General features: G+C 46.4%; 1 protein-coding gene across 1 annotated transcript; it reads right to left on the minus strand.

Annotated features, from left to right (window-relative positions):
• Positions 1-4,485: 4,485 nt before the first annotated feature.
• dla (deltaA) lies at positions 4,486-10,414 on the minus strand. Its single transcript, XM_071908997.2, has 11 exons — positions 10,327-10,414; positions 9,914-10,216; positions 9,547-9,607; positions 9,186-9,443; positions 8,043-8,103; positions 7,794-7,924; positions 6,778-6,947; positions 5,797-6,013; positions 4,887-5,664; positions 4,662-4,770; positions 4,486-4,535 (listed from the first exon to the last, which is right to left on the minus strand). Exons 1-11 carry the CDS (start codon positions 10,393-10,395, stop codon positions 4,530-4,532), a joined length of 2,163 nt encoding a protein of 720 aa, XP_071765098.2. The 5' UTR covers positions 10,396-10,414; the 3' UTR covers positions 4,486-4,529.
• Between the last annotated feature and the right edge of the window lie 10,640 nt (positions 10,415-21,054).

Consider the following 21,054-nt stretch of genomic DNA (forward strand, 5'->3'; position numbering starts at 1 on the left):
AACACTTGAGAGGAACATATTAAGAACATCCATACAACAGCATTGAAATACAAAGCACTATCTGCACTTCATGTAATGACAGAGACTTCATTCTCTGTTTCTGTATAGATAGAATACAAGAATCTAGTTTTTGAATAAATGCACTTCCTGAATTGATTGAACTGAGCGTGAATCGACCCCCCACCCTGATCAGGGGCGAAGCAGAGGGACAAAGAAGGGTGTCGACGAACGAGGCGATGAAGAGGGAGAGTAGTCTAAGCAGAATTAGAGTACTGTAGAGAGGAGGGGGGGTGGGGGGGGGCAGGAGGAGGCGTGATGCACAGCGGAGTGAATGAAATTCACCATCATCTATCAGACAGCTTTGTAACATTTCCCACAGGCGCCACCGGACGGCCCAGGATCATATACCTCGAACCAGGATGAGCTGCGGCTCACAGTCAGAGACACTACTTTCTCATTTGAAATGTTTGGGAAACATTTCAGCATGTTTTACACTCACACACACACACACACACCTACAATTACCTCGGTGGTCCAAAGACAGGCATTATGCTTCACATATTTTAAGCTACATCAAAAGAAGAAACAGTGAAAAACTAAAGCGAAGATAGATCCGTTTACTTTTTGAAACCTTACTAAAGTAAATCTATGTAAAGTTCCTGTACATCGCTATAATGCTAGGTTTGTTATTTGTCGCTCATGTGATTCTTTGACGCAGAAATAAGGCAAAACATTTGAAAGAACTTTTTAAAGTGAAAGAGCCATTCAAACCGAGTTAAACTTGGTTGAATAATCATGACAAATCAGTGATTTTTATCAGGATTTTTATTGAGTGTATGTTTGGTTGTATTTGTCTTTTTGGGCTCTGGTCAATAAATGGGAAATGTTTGTTGCTAAAAGATAAAAGCTTTTCTCGCAGCGCTCTAATAAACTTTTTTATTATTTTAGTCAAACTAAATGAATCATGAAAATGTACAATCACCCCAACAAGTTTTGACAAAGTCAAACTCGTGATAATGTTAATTATCACATTAATATTTATTACAATTTGATCTCTATGCACAATTAAGTTTGCACATCATGTTACTTAGACCTAGATGTTGTTCTCCCTGAAAGTATTTGGCCTAAGATATTTGTTTTCTTATTTCACACCTGAGAGGTGATCTTAAAAATACTTTAATTATCCCTGTTTTTTGCTAATTTTTCTTAATGTTCATCAGTCCAAGCATTATATGGTATTCAATAGTGTACTTAAGCTTTTTAAGAGCCTTCTAATTGGCGTTAATACATCAGTTGACTTCCCTAACAAGTGAGACATTTTTTGAGACTGAGAGGTTTGACTTGATGTGAAAGGCAAAGTGAGAAGTGAGATGATTTGAGTAAAATATCACTTTAGTCGAGACTTTTTCATCTGAAGCAGTGAGTCCCGCAGAGTCTGAGATTAAAATCCTTTCTGTCTGGATGTCACTATAAATATTGACATAAAATGTCCCATTTAAATGTGGAAAAACTGCTTGTTTACACGGAGCAGGCCTCGCAATGTGCCGCATTGGTCTCTTAAGATTACGACCTAATTTGCATACGGAGTAGTTGTCTGTTTCATCAGCGCTGCAGATGAAAAAGACGAAATTGTTTTTAAGTGTAGCTGGACGGAGACTCTGCCAACTCACTGTTAGGCTCTGCGCTAAATATACATTTTGTGGAACACCAAACTTTAAAAGCTTTTTGGGAAATATTTACCTCATTTGCCAATTGCCAACACCATGCTCTGGTCTACCTTTGGTAAATAAGCAGTATTGGGCTGTTTCAGAGGTTTGATCTATCCTCAGCAGTGGAAGTGGTTTTGGTGCATTTTGTCTGAGGCGGACCCTTGTACAGTACTGTAATATGTGTGCTTTGAAGCCATGTCAGCGCATTGTAACGTACTGTGTAATGCCTTTTTGTTTTCTGTTGTTTTTTTTCGGGGAGGGAAGGTGATAATTGTTCTTTTTTTACATTAATATTTCTTTAACAGAGGTTAAATATGTCAGAAGAAAAAAAAGTCATTTTATAAAAAGCACTTGTCATCGTAAACCACATCTTTTATGTATAAAAAGACTAAAGGCATGATTTAACTTTTTATGAAAACTTAGATGTCGTACTCAATGAATTAATTGAATTTTAAAACAAGTGATTTCAAAGATTTCTTTCTCCAAATAAAGTCTTCTATGGCTCCAAGCCAGCTGGTTGTCCTCCATCTGAATTTTTCACTAGAGGGGAAGTGGTGATGTCACAATGCTGCTGTTACAGGTGAAAAATACATAACTGCAATTTTGTTTTTTGTTTTCTTTCTTGAAATGAAAAGTTACATGTTTTCCCTTTGGTTCTCAAAAGCTGTTAAAACCCAATTGTTTATTCTTTTAACACAAAATGCATTAGTGTCAATGAGAAAATAAGCTTTTTCTTTCCTTATTCCTCAAAAATGTACTTTTTTTTTTTTTTTTTTTACATGTTTTTTGTCTGACACACAGCGACACTGTAGGTTCTTTGTTGACACTCATCTGACAACAGAAAAGTCTGTTTTGAGCATTTTAAGTAATCAATATCTAGGTATTCTCTTATCACAATTCCGCAAAATCCTAACAAATTTATCACAAAGACGACACAAAAGCTCTCTTTTCTTAAAGGCCCATAGATAATCTTTTCTGTGCAGCTCCAGCCTTTGAAGGCCTGGCTGGTAGTGGCTGAACTCTGGCCAGAAGGCATCTGTTACTCAACAACATCTGTTCCTGTTACTCTCTTTCTCCCAGCATGCCGAGGGACACGCAGGCTCTCCCAAGGGTGGCCTTTTGTGTGCCCCATTGTCAATTCCATCATTGTCTGCTGAAGTCTGTTCCCATGATGCCGTGAGGTTATAAACCCCTTCAGAGGCCGGGCTGATGATTTACAGTTATTTGTGTCTAAATACAATCGCCGTCTTTGTTTTGCAATTAAAAAAGAAAACTGAAGGACATTTTTAAGAGGCAATTGTTAGAAAACGGTAAAATGTAAACTGGCAAATGTAAAGTTTGTTGTTTTTTCTTTTTTTTACATGAAGCAGTTAGTGAATTCAGACACGACAAAACTTTACTGCAGTAAAAAGGAAACCGCTCAGCCACCGGAGGGAAGTTGTTTTTGGTGTAAAGAGGAAGGCTGAAAAACTCCGGAGATGCTGCAGAGTGTTGGACGTTCAGTAGGCGTCACTTTACATTTATCTGAATTTTAGAGGCATGAATTACCTGACTTGTTCTTTAGCAGAAGAAATAGGAGTGGTAAATCTAGCGTAGGGACATTGTTTTTTATGAATAGGCCCCCTCTCCCGTCTCCAGGGAGACACTTTCAACTTCTGGCAGTAGCCAACAGTGTCGGCATAGAAAAGCCCACTATGGGGTCGCCAGGGGAAGACAACAGATGTTACTGATTAACTTTGCTCACAGACCCCTAAAGAAGTGTTTCAGAGTGCCTGCAGATGGACAAAACAAAGTTGCACGCAATTAAATTTCACGTTTAATAATATTTATTTGGAAAAATAGTCTTGGCTAATTCCTTCATTCAAAAACAGTAAAGGAGACAGTAACATAATAACAATTTGTACAATCCCTCTTAAATAACATTTCTTAAAAAAAAGTCCCATTGACCTGAAGTGCCTTTGCAAATATCATCATTAAAAAAGCAACTTAAATAATCATAACAAACATCACAAATATACAATACAAAATAAAAATAACACAAAATCATTAAATTAACTTAAATTAAATCATAATTTTAAATCATAACTTTTTTCTTGTTTCTTTTCTTTTTTCTTTTTTTTACAAAAGGACAATCTGTATCAAAACGAACAAATTTTTTTTTTTTAATTAAGACAAAGTTTTCATGTCCAAAAAAACAATACTATGTCATAAATGGTTTGGAGGGCTTCGGGAAAAAACGCACTTCAGTTAACACAGTGATCAAGTATACATACAGTCTTCACAGGTCTAGTTTTGGGTGCACAGCCCATGTGAACAGCCTCGTGAAGAACAGGCCAGTATGGCCAAACATCCACCGTTTGATGCAGTTCCTGCGCTCAGCAACGGCGTGTGGGTTAGAGAAAAGGCCCGGGTGCAAATGTTGCAAAAAAAATACCTCAGCGTTTCCATTTACACTGGCTGAAATCGTAACGTCGCACGTCATCGCCGCGTGACAGTGTCCAGTTTTCGATCTTGTTACAAAACCTTTTTTTTTTTTTTACCCCCCAACCCAATAAAAGCCAGAACAGAAAGCCAAGTGACGGTTTTACTTTGAAAGGTAAAACGTTTTTTTTGCCCCGCCAGTTCTTATCCCACAGGCCGCCGCTGCCTGCGCTTAGTTTCCAGTAGAGAACCAGCTCACTCTGAATATCAGTTAAACGTCTCAGTATCAGCAGCAGTCTCAAGGCGGGACACCTCCCCCTAGGGTTAGAGCAGCATTTGAAGGAGTATAAAAACTCTCCCATAGAGCAAATGAGCAACGGGCAGCCCATTGGTGGCTCGTTACACCTGCAGAGACACAAACAGACAAAGGAAACCAGCCGTTAGTGTTTGTGTGCCAAATGTCCCGGGACAGAAGCCGTGCTTACAGTGATGTCAAGTGAAACAAAGTGAAGCAAAGCATTCGAAACTCACCTCAGTTGCAATTATACATTCGTCCTTTTCCTCTGACATCACAAACACAGATTTGTACTTGGTGTCCGCACATGCAGACATTTCTGGAGCTTTCTTTTCTGATGCATCGCTTTGGGAAGAAAGAAGAAGAAAACCAGATGTTAGCCACGTGGCACGTAACGCTCAAAATGCAACGTTACATTTTGTTTGAAAGAATGCTGATTTTTTTCATTCAGAAACATTTACCTTTTTAAACGTTTGCTGCGTTTCTCCTCAAACTCGAACGAGTCCAGGGATTGGCACTTGTCCTCGCAGGCTGCCTCCAGCATGGCCTCTTTAGCCGCCTGCTCGTAGTTGACCTCGTGTACGAGGTTGTAGTCCGCGGGCAGAGGGCGGCTCTTGTAGCTGCTCCTGCCTGGTGAAGATCCTTCATCAGGGTCGCTGCAGAAGTCCATCTTCTTGTTGATGTTCTTGACGCCCGGCGTGGGAACCACACTGACCGCAAGGTCCCTGTCACTGCGGTGACAGTTGTTGGTCAGGTTATTTATGGTTTCTCCCTCACCGCCGGCGTCTCCTTGCCCGCCGCGCTGGGCCTTAGAACGGAAACATCCGACCAGTACGGCGCATCCGGCCAGCAGCAGCAGCACCAGCGCCACACCGGAGCCGACGGCCATCCAGGGAACTTCTGTCCCGCGGATCGCTGCGTGCTCCGGGAGTAAGAACTGACAGTTTCTGCCTCCGTAGCCAGGAACGCACGCGCAGACGTAGCGGTTGTTCCGCTCGTGGCAGGTGGCGCCGTTGTGGCAGGGGTTGTGTTCGCAGCGGCTGATGGGAGAACTGCAGTTGCGGCCGGTGTATCCCGGTGGGCAGGTGCAGGTGTAGCCGTTCGGACCTTCCTGGCACGTGCCTCCGTTCTGGCAGGGGAACGCCGAGCACTCGTCCCCGGTGTGGTCGCAGTTCATGCCCGTGAAACCGTCCGGACACTGACACAAGTACGAGTTCACAAGGTCCACACAGCGCGCACCTGCGAGCAGAGAAGAAGCCTGGCATCAATATGTGGCCCATAAGACGGGGGGACAGACCTTAGTCTTCAAACTGAAGAGGATGCTGCACATCTACCAGACAGAAGACAAATCTACAGGATTGTCTTTCTTACCGTTGGAGCAGGGGCTGGAGGTGCAGTGGTCAATCTTCTTCTCGCAGTTGAACCCAGCGTACCCTGTGGGGCACTGGCAGTAGTATCCTCCGTCGGGGTTATCAGCACAGCGGCCGCCGTTGAAGCAGGGCCCGTCGGCGCACGTCATGGCGCTCAGCTCGCAGTTGTTGCCATAGAAACCACGAGGGCAAGTGCAGGTATATGTGTTTTCCAAATCCTGTGGGGAAAAAAATAGAACAGACTTAACATCAGAATCCTGGTGTCAGGGCTTTGCATTAATGCTGTTTATTGTCCTCAATCCTGATGGAAATTACAGCTGCTACAAACTGTACCTTTATTACACCACCAGTCAAAAGTCTGGACGCACCTGATTGAATGTACTATGTTTTTCATCATCTTAAAGCCATTTTGATCTAAAGGCTTCTGCTTAAATGATTGAAATTTGTTTCTTAGACAAATATAAATAGTGAAGTTGATCCTATGTATGAATTTCTTTCCAAAGCCTTTACCTTTCCATCAAGGCAAAGGGCGGCTACTTTAAAGAATCTAAAATATAAGATAGTTTTGATTTGTTTAACACTTTTTTGGTCACTGAAATAATTCTATTTGTGTTATTTCATTGTTTTGATGTCTTTACTATTATTCTAAAATGTGGAAAATAGTAAAAATAAAGAAAAATGTGGTTTGTCCAAACCTTTGACTGGTAGTGTATATGGATTTCTTTAATTCCACTGTATATTGTTCTTGTAATATATGTTTTTTAAAGATAATTTGGGGGGCTTTTCAGCTTCATTGGATAGTTTACAGTGGAGAGAAACAGGAAAGTTGGGGAGAGAGGAGGGACTAACATGCCGCAAACGTCCCAGGACCGGATTTGAACCCGGGACGCCGCTGTGTAACGGAACGCTCTTTATCCAACTGAGTCACCAGGATGCCCGTTCTTGCCATAAGTCTGACAAAGAAGGAAAAAAAGATACTTACAGTGCAGCTTCCCCCGTTGCGGCAGGGGTTTCCAGCGCATTCGTTGACCTCGAGCTCACAGCTGGCCCCAGTGAAGCCGGGCCGGCAGGAACAGGTGTAGCTCCCCTGCCCAGTGTTGCTACAAGTGGCTCCATTCATGCAGGGCTTGTGGTGAGTGCAGTAGTTGAGATCTGGAAAGACACAGCGGCACATGTGGATTAGCCGCAGCAGAACACATGGCAGAACAACAGCAGCGGCGAGAGAAAGTCTTTTTGTCTTCCTGCACACTGCTCTTTCTCTTCTTCTACTGTGTTTTTTTTTTCTCTCCACCTCCTGTCCTCGATGTTTATCTCGACACATGCGCCGAATTCATCTGGGTTTTTTTTTTACCAGTGTCAATGCTCTTGTGTGTTTGCATCTGTATATCTCTCTACCTCCATCTTTTTTGACCCCACTTCTATCTCATTATTCTCTCTCCCATCTTTATCTTTTCTATCTACCTTTTTTACATATATATTTATTTTACTTTATTAAACAGTTTACAGTGGAGAGAGACAGGAAAGAATGGAGAGACAAAAGGGAGGATAACGTAACAAAGATCCCAGGCTGGATTCAAACCCAGAACTTTGCAGGTACACTTTCCCAACAGGACATCCCATCCCCTCTCCATCTTCTCTCTCTCCTTCACTGCAAAAAACCTCCATCTTAACAAGTCATTTAGTCCATTATTGAGTCCTAAAATCTTAATTTTCTTAAAATAAGTGAAAAAAAATCTGCCAAATGGGGTTAAATAACTTCAATTGTTTCCAATGCAAACCAACTTGTTTCAAGAATTTTGTAGAACTCTCATATTCTGACTGGTTTCAACATACTGACACTCATTTCCAGAATTGTTGTCTTGGTTTAAGAAAAATAAGGTTTTTAAGGCTGAATTTGAGACTCAATAACTCATTAAGATGGATGTTTTTTTTGCAGTGTTTCCTTTCTGTCTCTCTCCACCCCCTCACCCCCCACCTCCCACATCTCCCTCTCCTCACCTTGGTTGCAGAACAGCCCCCCCCAGCCCTCCTGACAGTTGCACTGCCACGGCTGCTGGCAGGTCCCATGCAGGCAGCCCGGGTAACGAATGCACTCATCACAGTAGCGGCCTTTGAATCCCACTCTGCACCTGTTGTTGTCCAATTAGGGAACACCGGTCAGTCCACTCACATTACCTCATATGTCCCACTAATTAATTAATGCCTCTCTTGTTCGGAGGGGGGCGGAGGTCAGACTGGTAAACTTACTTGCACTCTCCGGGTTTCTCGCAGAAGCCGTGCTCGTCGTCACACCCCGGCAGGCAGATTGCTGCACAGAGAGAGAGAGAGAAAAAACACTTTTAAGAAACATGGAAGCACAAAACAGCTAAAGCATATGTTCTTTGTTTAGTTTGGCTTTGGGGGAAAGAAAAAAACTTAGCACTTAAATCCCAACAAATTCATTAAAATAAAGGGAGGGGCTCCTAAACCCATTAGCTGTTACCTAAAACTCAATCTCCTTATCACCGTGGAAGAGTTTTCTGCTTAACATAGTGCAGAGACAAAGGAGGGTGTGTGTGAGTGTGTGTGTGTGTGAGAGAGAGAGCACACACACACACACACACACACACACACACACACACACACACAGAGCATCCCCCCTCCTCACCCCACACCCTCTTTTTTTCTTCTTCGCTGTGGGTCAAAACTCTTTTATTCATTCTGTGCACACACACACACGCGCGCGCACACACACACACACACACACAACTCCCCTTAATGTCTCGGATTGGGGCAGATAAGAGTGGACAGCTGGCGAGTGTGTTGCCAGTGCGCGACAGCTGCTCCATTGTCTCCTCTCTGCCGGCAGCTGCCCACTTCAAACAATACCTCCCCCGCCTCAGCCAATCAGCGCCCAGCCCTCTCCGAGAGTAACGAATCGGAAGGTAGCATGTAAATTTATGGCACGCGTGAGATTATTCCCAAAAACTTTCCTTAGAATAAATCAAGTGGTCGTGTGTGAGGGGAGGGGGGGGCGTGTGCGTGTGTGTGTGTGCGCGCGTGTGGTGTTTACGCACAAGTTGCTTTCCAACGGCAGCCACTGGATCTGATCAGGTCCAACATAGAAAATAACTTTTTCTAGACGAGCTACAAAAACACTTTGCATCATCCTCAATAAACAAGATTCCTATAATATTCCTATAGGATCTTATAGTGTGAATAGTGAGCTTATAGTGACTTTGTCGTACTTCATGTGATTTTATATACCATAGTATAACTGTAAACCCTATATTCCTTTAAGGATTTGCTGTAATATACGCATAGTATCCTAGAATTCACTATTAGAGTTCTCATATATTTTTAGTTCCCACCCCCACCTAAATGTAATAAACAATAATGTTTTTCACTCACGTTCAGTGCAGTACTGGCCTTTCCACCCGGCGTCGCACACTATCTCCCCCCGCTCTCCACAGGTGAAGTGGCCGAAGGCGTCGTCTCTCGGCCGGCAGAACACCGAGCATCCGTCCCCGTAGTAGTGCTCGTCGCAGACAAAACGGTACGAGTACTTCAGCTCCGTCCTCCCGCCGGTGTGCAGGTCCTGGGACCATTCCTCTCCCACCGTCAGATGCCGCTGGGTGGTCATGGTGCTGATAACGCGGTCTGGGTTCTCTAAAGTGTGTGGAGGGGAGAGATGAGGTGTGAGTTTGTGGATATTGGCTAAATTTGTAGTAAAATAGTGTACCGTTGAACGGGCAGTGTGTATGTTTCCTACCTGTGGAGAGGTCGTCTTTGGAGTCGGTGTGTAATGCCTCAATGATCAGCGAGAAGGTCCCCTGGGAACACAAATGGCTTCATGAGACAGGTGGCCAGCGGAGATGTGGCGATAACATTAAGCAAAGGCCCGAGGCGATTGTCCCATACACTCTCTGTGGTGAATGCTGTTTCAAACTGCCTAACCTGATCCGGGAAACAAAACACCGACAAGCTGTATGCACTCTGAGCCCCGCATTGTGGTCAGAAAACGTTCCACTGCGCGTTTTTACGCACGGATTACGCACGGATTTACCAAAAACGGCGCGATTTCGCTATTACGGTCTGAACTGGGCATGAATGACTCGAAGCAAAGCCACAGTACTTACCGGCCATGTGAAACCGAAGTTAATCTTAATCGGGTTGGTGAATGAACTCTCCGGGATGACTTCGGGAACCTGGAAGGAGTTGGACCCGAGAACGGGCGTCACAGCGCCGCCGTAGTTGCACGGTGGCTCCGGGGAGGCGTTGGGCTGGTAGTGCTTCAAACAGATCCTGAAGAAGGTTTTACATTCGCACTGCTGCTGGAAGGACGAGGCCAGTCCTCCCTTACAGCAGTTTTTGTTGCCCTGTACTCCTTTCTTGTTTAGGAACTCCTGCAACTTCAGTTCAAAAACTCCCGAACAAAACCCCTGTCGAGGAAAACACTTTATTAGCAAACACTATGAACACAGGAGGGGGGGGGGGGGGGGTGCTGATAGTTCATTGTTTGGAAGAGATGGAGATTCAGCATGCATCTTACCTGGCACAGCAACATGGACATGACGGCAAGAGTCAGAAAGATGACGCGCCCCATATTAAATAAATACATAATAAATAATAAATAAATAGTAAAATAAAAAAGTCTCGGGGCTCAGCTTGTCCTCAGGATGCCTCCGTTCAATCCCGTCCGCAGCGCTGAGGAAGATGCATTGAGCACGTTTTTCTTCTCATCAACTGCTGGTGGCAGCCACGCCGTTTTCATTCATGTCCCGAGGAACAAAAGGATAAATCCCCAACTTTAAAGAAAAAAAAAAGAGACAAAACGTGTGAACTTGTGCGAGTGCGGTGGGAAATAAAAATAAAAGTCCTCCAATTCCGTTAGAATGCGATAATCCAGTGGTGAGCGTGTAGAAAAGTCGTTGGTTTCGGTTCCTTTTGAAGAAGGTGACAAATTTAGGAAGTCGCTTTTTGTGTTACGTCTTGGTCTAACCAGGACAGATTTGTCACTGGTCCAACATGCTTCCTTCTTCCTTCCAATGTCTTTCCTCACTGTGAACTGTGCGTCTGTCTCCAGCCAAGGCCGCCTGCAGCCTGTTTTATACGGCCTGACACATGCTATGGTAATAACATGCAAATGACCCCCCACCCCCCCAATCTGGCCCGGGTCTCCACAATGGGATCCCACCCCAGTACCCCAGTAGCCTCCACAGCCCCAGCGCGCAGGACAGTGTGTGTATCTGAGCCCAAAATGGAGTTGTGTGAAACTATTTCGGCCAAATAAGAAATGAACTTTTGAAAACAAGCTGTCGGGAAATGTGTGACTCCTACAGGTGGAGAGGAAAGCAGCTGGGAGTCTGCTTCACAGTCAGCGGGATCAGACCGGTATTAGTTACAGGAAGATGTAGGAAAAGAATAAATTGATGCTTTTTTGAAAATATAATTGATTATTTGTTGATGTTGGTGGTTGATACCAAGCTTTTTAGACTGACAAAAATCTTAATATGAAATTCACAGTATGCATCATAGTAAATAGCATCAAAATGATGCAGGTTACCAGGATAGTTGGAAGAGAAAAAGCCTAAATTGATGACATTGTCAGTAAGATTAGATAGATTTTTGTTGATTTTGTTTGTTGTTTAGAGGTAACGGTTTATTTACCACTGCATTACTGATGATGTTTAACTAGAAAATTATGTTATGTGAAACTATTTCAGCCAAATCCTAAATAAACTCCTCAAACAAGCAATGACTGACCCATGTGGGTTCAGTGTTTTATTAATGTTGATTTTGTATTGATCCGCAACAACCAGAATTCCAAGTGGTGTGTTTTGTAAAGCCTGTACATCCCATATTTTCCTGTTCCTAGACTGGATGTTAACGACATAGGAGACATGTGATCCCTCCAGTTGTTTCCCCGCTGGAAGGAAACTTGTGTTTTTGTGTGTTAAGATGTTGGGAAAAGTGCCAGAACAGAGTGAAGCTGATTCAAAAGTTCTCCAAAAAAAAAAAAAGTGGTGTGCTGCTGTTTCTTGGTCAAACCCTGACTCAGTTAATTGTGTGGCTTCTTGCATTGGCTTCACCCCTCCTCCCCCCTCCTCCTTCTCCTCCTCCTCCTCTCCACCTCTCTCTCTCATTTTTTGGTATTTCTGGTTGTGGGAAGAATTTAATGCTTTGAATCAAGTGAAAAGACTCGACTAAAGAAAACATTCCTTGGCACAGTTGTGCGGTGAGGTAAACGATAGGGGGGAAAACTGCGTTTGTATGGACTGCTGCTTTTCCATTTGCTCCCCTCTCCTCATTCTCCAGGCGAAGAAAACGTGTGTGTGAAAGCGTGTGTGTGTGTGTGTCCGTGCGTGCGTTGGGGGGCGCGCGCACCCGAGTCGCTCGCGTGGCCAACATGAGGGGGCACTTTTGTTATTGTGTGGTGAAGGAATAAGTTTGCTCTCTCTCTCTCTCTCTCTCTCTCTCCCTCTCTCTCTCTCTCAGCTGTATGGTAATTCGGGCAGCACCTGCTCTCTCCTCAATAACAGTGCGCGCGCTTCCCCTGAGCTGAGTGCGCGCGCCCGTCCTGCAGCACAATGCCCCCCCCTCCAACCCTCCTCCTCTCTTCTCCCTCCACACACACAGACACACTTTGCACCACCCGCCCCTCACACACACACACACACACACACACACACACACACACACGCCTCAGAACAAAACATAACCGGACAAATATCGCCTATATTTGCCTTCTTCCCCCTCGTTCTTTGAATATTTAACAACTTCTCTTCTCCAGGAGGAAAAGGGAAGAAAAAAGTCCGACTTGGGCCATTATTCAAGTCCCACTTTTGTGTGTGTGTGTGTGTGTATTGGGGGGTGGGGGGGGTTGCGTTTCTTAATTAGGTCGTTCATTATAAGTGTGATTTTCTCCTGGATAATGGCCGGCTCGAGCTCCATAGTTACCGTCCACACACACATTGCGTCACTGTGTTCAGATATGCACGTCAGGCTGTGTGTGTGTGTGTGTGTGTTACCTGTTGTCCTTCCTGTACCGACGACACCAACACACCGACTGCTGTCCGTCTGTCAGTCCCATTTACTTTGCCTCAGTAACCGACAGAGGGACGCCCCCCCCCCCCCCCCCTAAAGAAAGTGACATTCTTCCCCTTTCTCATCCAAATCACCTTCCCTTCTTATTTCACATGACATGCTCGCTCTGTCTGTAGTTACTGATTACCTCCAATCAATAGAGACAACAATCACAGCTCCTTCCATTAATAAACCTTCACCCATCCCTTTTCTTTCCCTCTCTGTTCTTCTACCCAGTGCTAAATAAGACGCTAAACCGTGACCTCCAGCCCCACAATGCATCAAAACACAAAATCAATTCTATTTTCAGAAAAGCAGCACTTTCCACACAGAGCAGGGAGGGTTCTTCTTAAAACAAAAGTGTCAAATCAGAGTAAAGAACTCAGTTTGGTTCTGATGGGACATTTCATACTTTCTTAAAAGGTTCTTTACAGCACCATAAAGGTTCTATGTAGAACCAGCTCAGTGCCATGGAGAACCTTTAAGATGGGTAACACCAAGGTAAAGAACCCAGCTTCCCAAGACTTAACTAAGCTGAAATAAAAAAAATAAAAAATCAAACCTAAAGAAAGAACTGAAGCTAAACAGAAAGTAGCCTAAACAGTCTGCCTCCAAAACTAAAATCAAGTCAAAATGAACCTGATTTCTTTTCAGTTCTAGTCTTTTGTCAGCTGCCAGACTGTGAGTGAGGTGGAGAAAAAGTCCTGTGCTCTGGAACAGAACCTGATCAACTATCAATACATTATCAATACATTATCAATACTCAGTGTATTGCCTACTGTGCGCTGTTTGTACACCAAACAGCCACCAACACACTCACAGGCACGACCACTAAAAAAGTAAAACGTAAAACTAAAACTAAATAAAAGCTAAACCACAATTGAACATTTATGAAAACAAAAACTCAACTAAAACCAGCAGAGGCCATTGGAGGACTAACTGAGACCAAACTGGGATGGAAATCAAACCTCAGACTGAACCTGAGACTGTAAACTGTTCCCTGGTGGGACAGAGTGAAGCTGCTCTGTCTCTGACTGTTTAACTGAAGCGCTACTGTAGGGGGCTGCTGTAGTTTAACTCCTGCCCACCAGTAGCTGCGCCAAACAAAAAAGGGTGACTCGGGGTCTGACTATTCATCCATTCTCTGCGCTTTAATTTCCATTGATTGTGAATGCAGGAGGGGAGGGGAGGGGAGGGGGGATCTTCACTGAAGGACCACGACACGCCTTCAGACGCGGACAGACCCTTACAAGCCATCTGCCACTAACTAACCCCCCACCCCCCCCACCCCTTCCAGAAAACGACGTTTATTTCCCCCCCCCTCCCCTCCCGGCCTGAAGCGCAAGTCTCTATGCGCCTCTGTCCACCGGGCTCCGTCTACACTCAACTGGAAGCATGTTAAAGGACCTGTAACGGTATGGGCCCTCCGGGGCCATATGGCGAGGGGGAAGCCAGGAGTTTTTTTTTGGTTTTTTTGGGGTCCCCGAAGAGGAGACACCACATGGTCACTCGTGGGAACGTAAACACGGCGCGCATCACACGATATCGATCATATGAAGTGGTGATTGGGGAAGAGGAAGGAGGGGTGGTGGTGGTGAGGAGGAGGAGGAGGGGGGGGGGGGGGGGTGTTACCGGGTGATCAATGGACTTCTTTTCTTTTTTATATAACTCATCGACGCTGGACATACTGCCACACCTCTCTGGACACACGCCTCCCGGTTGGAGCTCAGTGAGTTCAGCCCGGCAGTGATGCTGCCAGGAGGGTCGGTGGTTCCGCTCCCTCAGCGGGTAGAGCAAGGCACTGACGCTGCCAGGGTTAGGGGCTGGTGTGTGTGTGTGTGTGTGTGTGTGTGTGTGTGTGTGTGTGTGGGGTGGGGGGTGTTATTCCCATAGGGGCCGCCCATCCTAAAATGTATACTAAAAGGACATTTCTGCTTGAATCAGCATCTTTTCTGAGGGGAGAAATGCTTTTACGCACACTGACTGATGCACATCTGTCCAGGAGTAAAACACAGTGTTTACCCTTAAGATAAACCACTGTAATATTCCTACAATAAACCTTTGGAGACACTTAAGTGTGTCTGTGGCATTCAATAGTGAGTTTACAGAGGCTTTGTTCTACTTAATCTCCTATGGTATCACTAAAATATACCCCAGTTGGATGTTATAAAGGCTATAGTTTTCCTGTGATATTTGTATAGTATCCTTATATAAATGTACTATAGGATTACTAAAGTACTTTTTCCTGAGGTGACGCATGATTTAGGACTGGAACTGGACTTTTTTCTTCATGTCCCTCTCGCCTGTTTTACCTGCTGCAACCCAGAGAGCAACAGGACTCTTTGTGTCCAGATCAGATTACTGTGGCCAGCTGCTGGAAGAGGGGCCACCGGCAGATCCGCGGCTCCCCACGGCTCCTCGAGGCTCCCCAAAACTCCCCACGGCTCCCCAAAACTCCCCACGGCTCCCCGGTCCGGGCTGCTGTCTCATTTGCATATGTTGCTGTTGCTGGAGACGTGCTGAGCTTAAGTTTAAGGGAAGAGTGCCGCAGTAATTACGTGGGGGGCCCAGAGACGCGCCTGCAAGTGTGTGCGTAATAAGTGTGTGTGTGTGGGTGGGTGGGTGTGTGTGTGTGTGTGTGTGTGTGTGTGTGTGTGTGTGTGTGAGAGAGAGGGAGAGAGACACTGGGGACCTGGGAGGGGGAGGGAGCTGTATGTGGCGAGTCGCGTGCCAATGTTTACCACAACACATCTGCCACGCACCCCGGGGTGACGCACCGCAACATATGCGGGTCCCTATGAATAAAATCGATAATTCAACAACTGATACTTTGCACGACACGTTTACCCACAACAAATAGTGTGTGTTGGATTGTTTGATGTTTGTATCGACGAGATCCAGCCCGCTGCATAGTGATCCTATAGGAATACTATACAAATATCACAGCAAAGCCATTAACTGCTTCTACATCCTACAGGATTATTATAGGAATATTATAAAGACACCGTTGGAGATTTAAAATAAAACTTCAAAGCATCATAAGGTCACTACAGACTCTCTTTTGAATACCACACTTTATACTCACAATCCCTATAGGAATATCATAAGAATATTATAATAATACCATAGGAGATAAAAAAAAAAATACCATAACACTCACTATAAATACTATTGTGTTCCACAGACTCACTAAGGCCCTATAGGAATCTTATGGGAATATTATAATGATTGTGTTATTAAGATAAACACACCAATACAAACTAAACATTACTTAAATATGATTGGAGTTAGTAAAAAAAATAGTATGTGATGAAGTTTGAAGTTATTTGTATCCTGTTAATTCATCTAGCAGGCTGAAAAATCACTTTGGTGACCAACCATAGATTATAAATTACAAATATAATTTTTCATGATACTACTTGTATGTAACAAAAATGTGGGGAGACCAAAAGTTGTTTTATGATTAGGTCTTAAAAAAAAACCTGAGGGAAAAAAAAGAAAAGAAATTTGTTTGGGTAAAAATTTGTTGGGAATTTTTCAAATTAGATGAATCTTTCTGTTGGACTCATGCTCATCTCTCCAATTCTCACTCTTAATTCAGATTTTCTGCAATCTAGTCTCAAACAGCCATTTTCCCCATGAATGACTGGAGAGACTCTGCGAATGGAGGAAGTCTCTCCCTCTCCCTCCCTTTCTTTCCCTCTCTCACTCGCTCTATCTCTCGCTCTCTATCTCTACACACCATGAGCATCTGCCCAGAAATGAACAGATGTAGGCACCTGCGTTGTGGGCCCACATATGCGCACATGCCCCCCCACACCTCCCACCCCCCTCCCTCTTTCAACCTTCCCTGGGACCCGGAGCCGGCCACAATGGGGAGAGATCAGGGATGCAGTAACCAAATACTCCCAATCCCCCCAGGACACTCGCTCTGTTAGAGGCATTGTCACCAGTTATATCAAGTGGCCGCACCAAACAATCTGTTGTATGACTGCTCATTTGAGACATACCATATTTCAGAGAGATGGGGGGTGGGGGGGGGGGGGGGGGGGAGTTGGAGTGCATAGGTGGCTGTGTAGAGATTTTCTATGGCTGGGTGAAGTGGCGGCCGTATTAAACAAGAGGGCTCAGGTTTTTCTTGTGCTTGAGTGAGACACAGAGAGACTTTAGAGAGACATTAGAGGAGCGACAGGGTTCGATTCAATTGAATTTGGTCCCGGGATAAGTGGCCGTTGGGCCGGTTTGGAGTTTGGAGCGGCTGGGCCCGGGGGTGGCAGGTGCGAGCTGGGGGGTTGGAGGATGAAAGAGAGGCTTGTCGGAGCAGGGCGGGTACAGGACCAGGTTACAGATAAAAAGCCTTGTTTTTGTTCAGGGAGACGGGCGGGAGAAAGGAGGGCCAGCAGCCCACCAGTAGAGCCGCGGCCGATAATGGGGCCATAATAGCCGGCGTCCCTATCTCTCAGCTGCCACCGGACGACAGAGGATCCACACGCACCTGTTGTCTTCCCCCCTTTGTGTCCGGCTAGCGTTAGCGCGCTACACCTCAGGAATGCTCCGTCCAGAAGCCTGCCGCCCCGTCCCAGGAGAGAGCTTAGGAGAGGAGAGGAGGGATGGGATGGAGCGGGGAGGGGAGGGTGTCAGGAGTGTGTGTTGGGGTGTGTGTTGGGGGGGGGGGGGGGTGGACCAGCAGGGAGGCTTTAGAGGACAGGGCCAGGGGAAGGAGGGGAGGTGGAGGTGGGAGGGTGCGTTCCTCCAAAGCCAGTGTCCTGTCCTGCTCTCCGGGGGCCGGTCCTGTCCAGAGAGCCTGTCCTAAATCACCGGCCCCAGGGGGAAGGCTCTCCATTGTGAGGAGATGGCCCCCGCAAGCTGGGCCGCCAGCTGCCACTGCTGCAGCGTCATGGTCCCCCCTCCACCCCCTCCACCTCCCCCTAACCTCCTCCCAGCACCACCATCCCCCCCCCCTCCCCTCCACCACCTTCCCCTCCTCAGCACCATGACAATGCTCTCTCTCCTCTCTCCGGACAGGGCCACAGGCCGGCGGAGACCATTAAAAAGGAGTTGGAGGAGAATCCGGAGAAAGGCCGCGGAGGAGCGACACATTTTTTGGCCGAACATTAATGATGACAAACTCTGAGCAGGGTTATGGTGTATGACACGATAACCTGGCCGATTCTGATTTCCAGCCCCCTCAGGCTGAATAAAATGGAGTGTTGAATGAGAGAGAGAGATCATGATCTCTCTGTGTGTGTGTGTGTGTGTGTGTGTGTGTGTGTGTGTGTGTGTGTGTGAGTTCATCATGTTCACTGTGCAAAATGAAAAGGAAACTTGATCGAAGAAGTTTCGCTACAAACATATGCAAATAAGAACAGAATTTTGCAAGAAAAATAAGCAGTGGAAAATGTGTCTGAGTATAAAGACGGAGACTGGAGGCTACTTACTTATTTCTTCTCAGACTTTCCAAGTTAACATGGAGGTGGATTTTCATAATTTCTCTTTACTCACATTTCCAGCAGCACTGTCGGCTCTTAAGGTGTTTTGTATCCCATGAAATCAACCCCAGACTTCACCCCTTGGACTCAAACATCTGGTGACGCCGTAAATGGGTCAGTGACCATAAAAGCACCAAAGTCTATTTGTCCTGCTCAAGTATGGCCCCACATTATGAGTGTACTATTCCGTTTTTATGTTTTTATGTCTTATAACAATATAGCTCTATTCCAGAAGGCTACACATCTATTTAGGAAAAATCTGAATTTCCTTTCTAAAGAGCATTTGTCACTTTTCTTCTCATTTTTTGCAACAAAACCTCTCAGTTGCACCTGATGAGCGGTGCTGTCGTAACTGTTGCAGATCCCACTAAATAGACACATTCAGTGGGACTTTTTCCCTTTCTGTTTCTTTTTCAGTAGGCGGTTTTGATTTCGCCCCCCTCCCCTCCACCCCACCCACCGTTGGAGGATTTTCCCATCCATAGCTAAGGGAGGCGTGCTCCATTGTGCCGGTTCTAATGATGATTCTAATGATGGCTTGTCCATCTTTGATAAGAAACAGCACGCCCCTCATTAAAGGGCCCGGGGCCTCAGTTCTCATGGCTGCTGCCTCTCTGCCGGAGCTGGACAGCAGGCGAGGGGCGAGGGGTGCGGGGCGCGGGGCGAGGGGCGCAGGGCGAGGGGCGCGGGGCGAGGGAGGCGAGACGACACCGTGGCACACGCCTGTTGACCGAGCCACAAAGCAAAAGCGTGTGACACTCGCCCCACCCCCGCCGCTCCCATTGTCCTCCCCGTGGGTCCCACAGACAAGCCCAATCCAGCTACACCCCCCACCCCCCCACTACCACCGCCTCCACCCCCCACCCTACAACACACACTCATACCCAACGCACACACACACTCTCCCCTTCTTCCCTCTCTCTCTCTCCTTCAGAATCAATTTTACCAATCAGCTGATCTCTCTGTTTCTCACACATACACCAGGGGGTTGCCCTGACCCACCTCCTCCCACCCTCTGCTGCCCCACCCCCCCACCCCATCCCCTATCTCTCCCCATACTCCCATATCTACCCCCCCCCCCCCCCCCCCTTTCACCATCAGCTGCTACGTAAGGTGGAAATCCATCATTGTGTGTAAAAAGCTCCTCGTGCACGCTGCGCTGCCATTACCATACACACAGGGAGCAGGCTGTGTGTGTGTGTGTGTGTGTGTGTGTGTGTGTGTATGTGTGTGTGTGGGGGGGGTGATTGGTCCGGGTGGTGGGAGGTGGGGGGGCTCTAATTCACTGATTCATATGCAGACAGTATTTCTTGGTGGTGGTGGAGGGTGTGGTGGCTGGGTGGGGTCTGGGTTTAGGGATGCTGCATGGTGCATGGTGGCAGTAGTGGTGGTGGGGGGTGGGGGGGGGGGGTGTTAGGGGGTGGGGAGGGGAGGCACGGGGTGTGGGGTGGTAAGGGGGGGCGGGGGGTGCCGCGGCTGCCGGGGTCAGGCCTGTGTGTCCTGGGAAAGTTGGGTTCTCCATTTAAATCTGCACATGTTGTGGCCTTCTGGTGGCTGCGTGAATGCGCACGGTGACAGATGGCCCCGGCCCATAACTATAGAGTCCGAGCACAGCGGTCCCCCGAGGGAGAGAGAGAGAGAGGGAGAGAGAGAGAGAGAGAGGTGGAGGGGGGGGGGGGGGAGGAGGGGCAGAGCAAGGGAAGGAACTGGGGAAGAAGAGGAGAATGTAGCGCTCAGCTGATCCCATCAAAAAGAGAGAGGAAAGACAGAGAGGGGAGAGAGGAGGGGTTGAGAGAGAGTGTGTGTGTTTGGAGTGTGTGTGTGTGTGTGTGTGTGTGTGTGTGTGTGTGTGTGTATGTGGGGTGATGGGGGGAGAAGGGGGAGGGGGCCCTTAATCCCAAACTCTAAATTGAGTTAATGTATTTGCCTGGTCTGCAAACTCGAAAAGGAGGCCTGGGGTCCCCGAAGATCCTGATTAGGTGTCTAGTTTATCAGATGTGGAGAGGGGGGGTGGAGAGGGAGGGGGGTGGAGGCGGTTGTTTGTACATGAGTAGAATAGCGGCTTTGTATGTTATATATGTGTGTGTGTATGTGTGTGTGTGTGTGTTGACAGGGGATGGGTTTATGGGTCTGGTGCCACCCTCTGCCCCATGTCTCCATTCACTGCGGCACAATGTGTGTCTGTTGTTTTTCACTGACTCTTCCTTAATCCTATTAAGTAACGAAGTCAGCGCTTGGTTAAAGATTATTTTTTTTAGCAGATTTACACAGTTAAGGATGTAAAAGATAGTTCACACACACACACACACACACGGCTTAGGAAGAGTGTGTAGGGAAAGAGGGATGGAGCTGTGTTAGTCTGTGTGGGATTTTTTCTGTTTTACAGAGTCGTGTCTGATTCCCTGCCTATGCGTATGGTTTCACTCCCACTCACTGGTGTGTCAGTGCTGTTCAATGCATGGCTACACATTCTACCTCCCACACACACACATACACACACACACACACACACACACACACACTGCTGCTGGTCCCTTGCCATGCTGTCGCTCTGCGGCCTCCGCAAGAAGTGAAGACACTCAGACGGAGGAGAGAGACGCTGGCCGGGTTTCAGGCGTTTTGCTCATGTCTTCTTTAATGTTAGAATAAAATAGAGTTAAGCCAATATATCAGGCTGATATTGGGCTTTTATTAAATATCAGATA

This window comes from Centroberyx gerrardi, chromosome 3, assembly GCF_048128805.1.
Source record: "Centroberyx gerrardi isolate f3 chromosome 3, fCenGer3.hap1.cur.20231027, whole genome shotgun sequence".
Classification (NCBI taxonomy): domain Eukaryota; kingdom Metazoa; phylum Chordata; class Actinopteri; order Beryciformes; family Berycidae; genus Centroberyx; species Centroberyx gerrardi.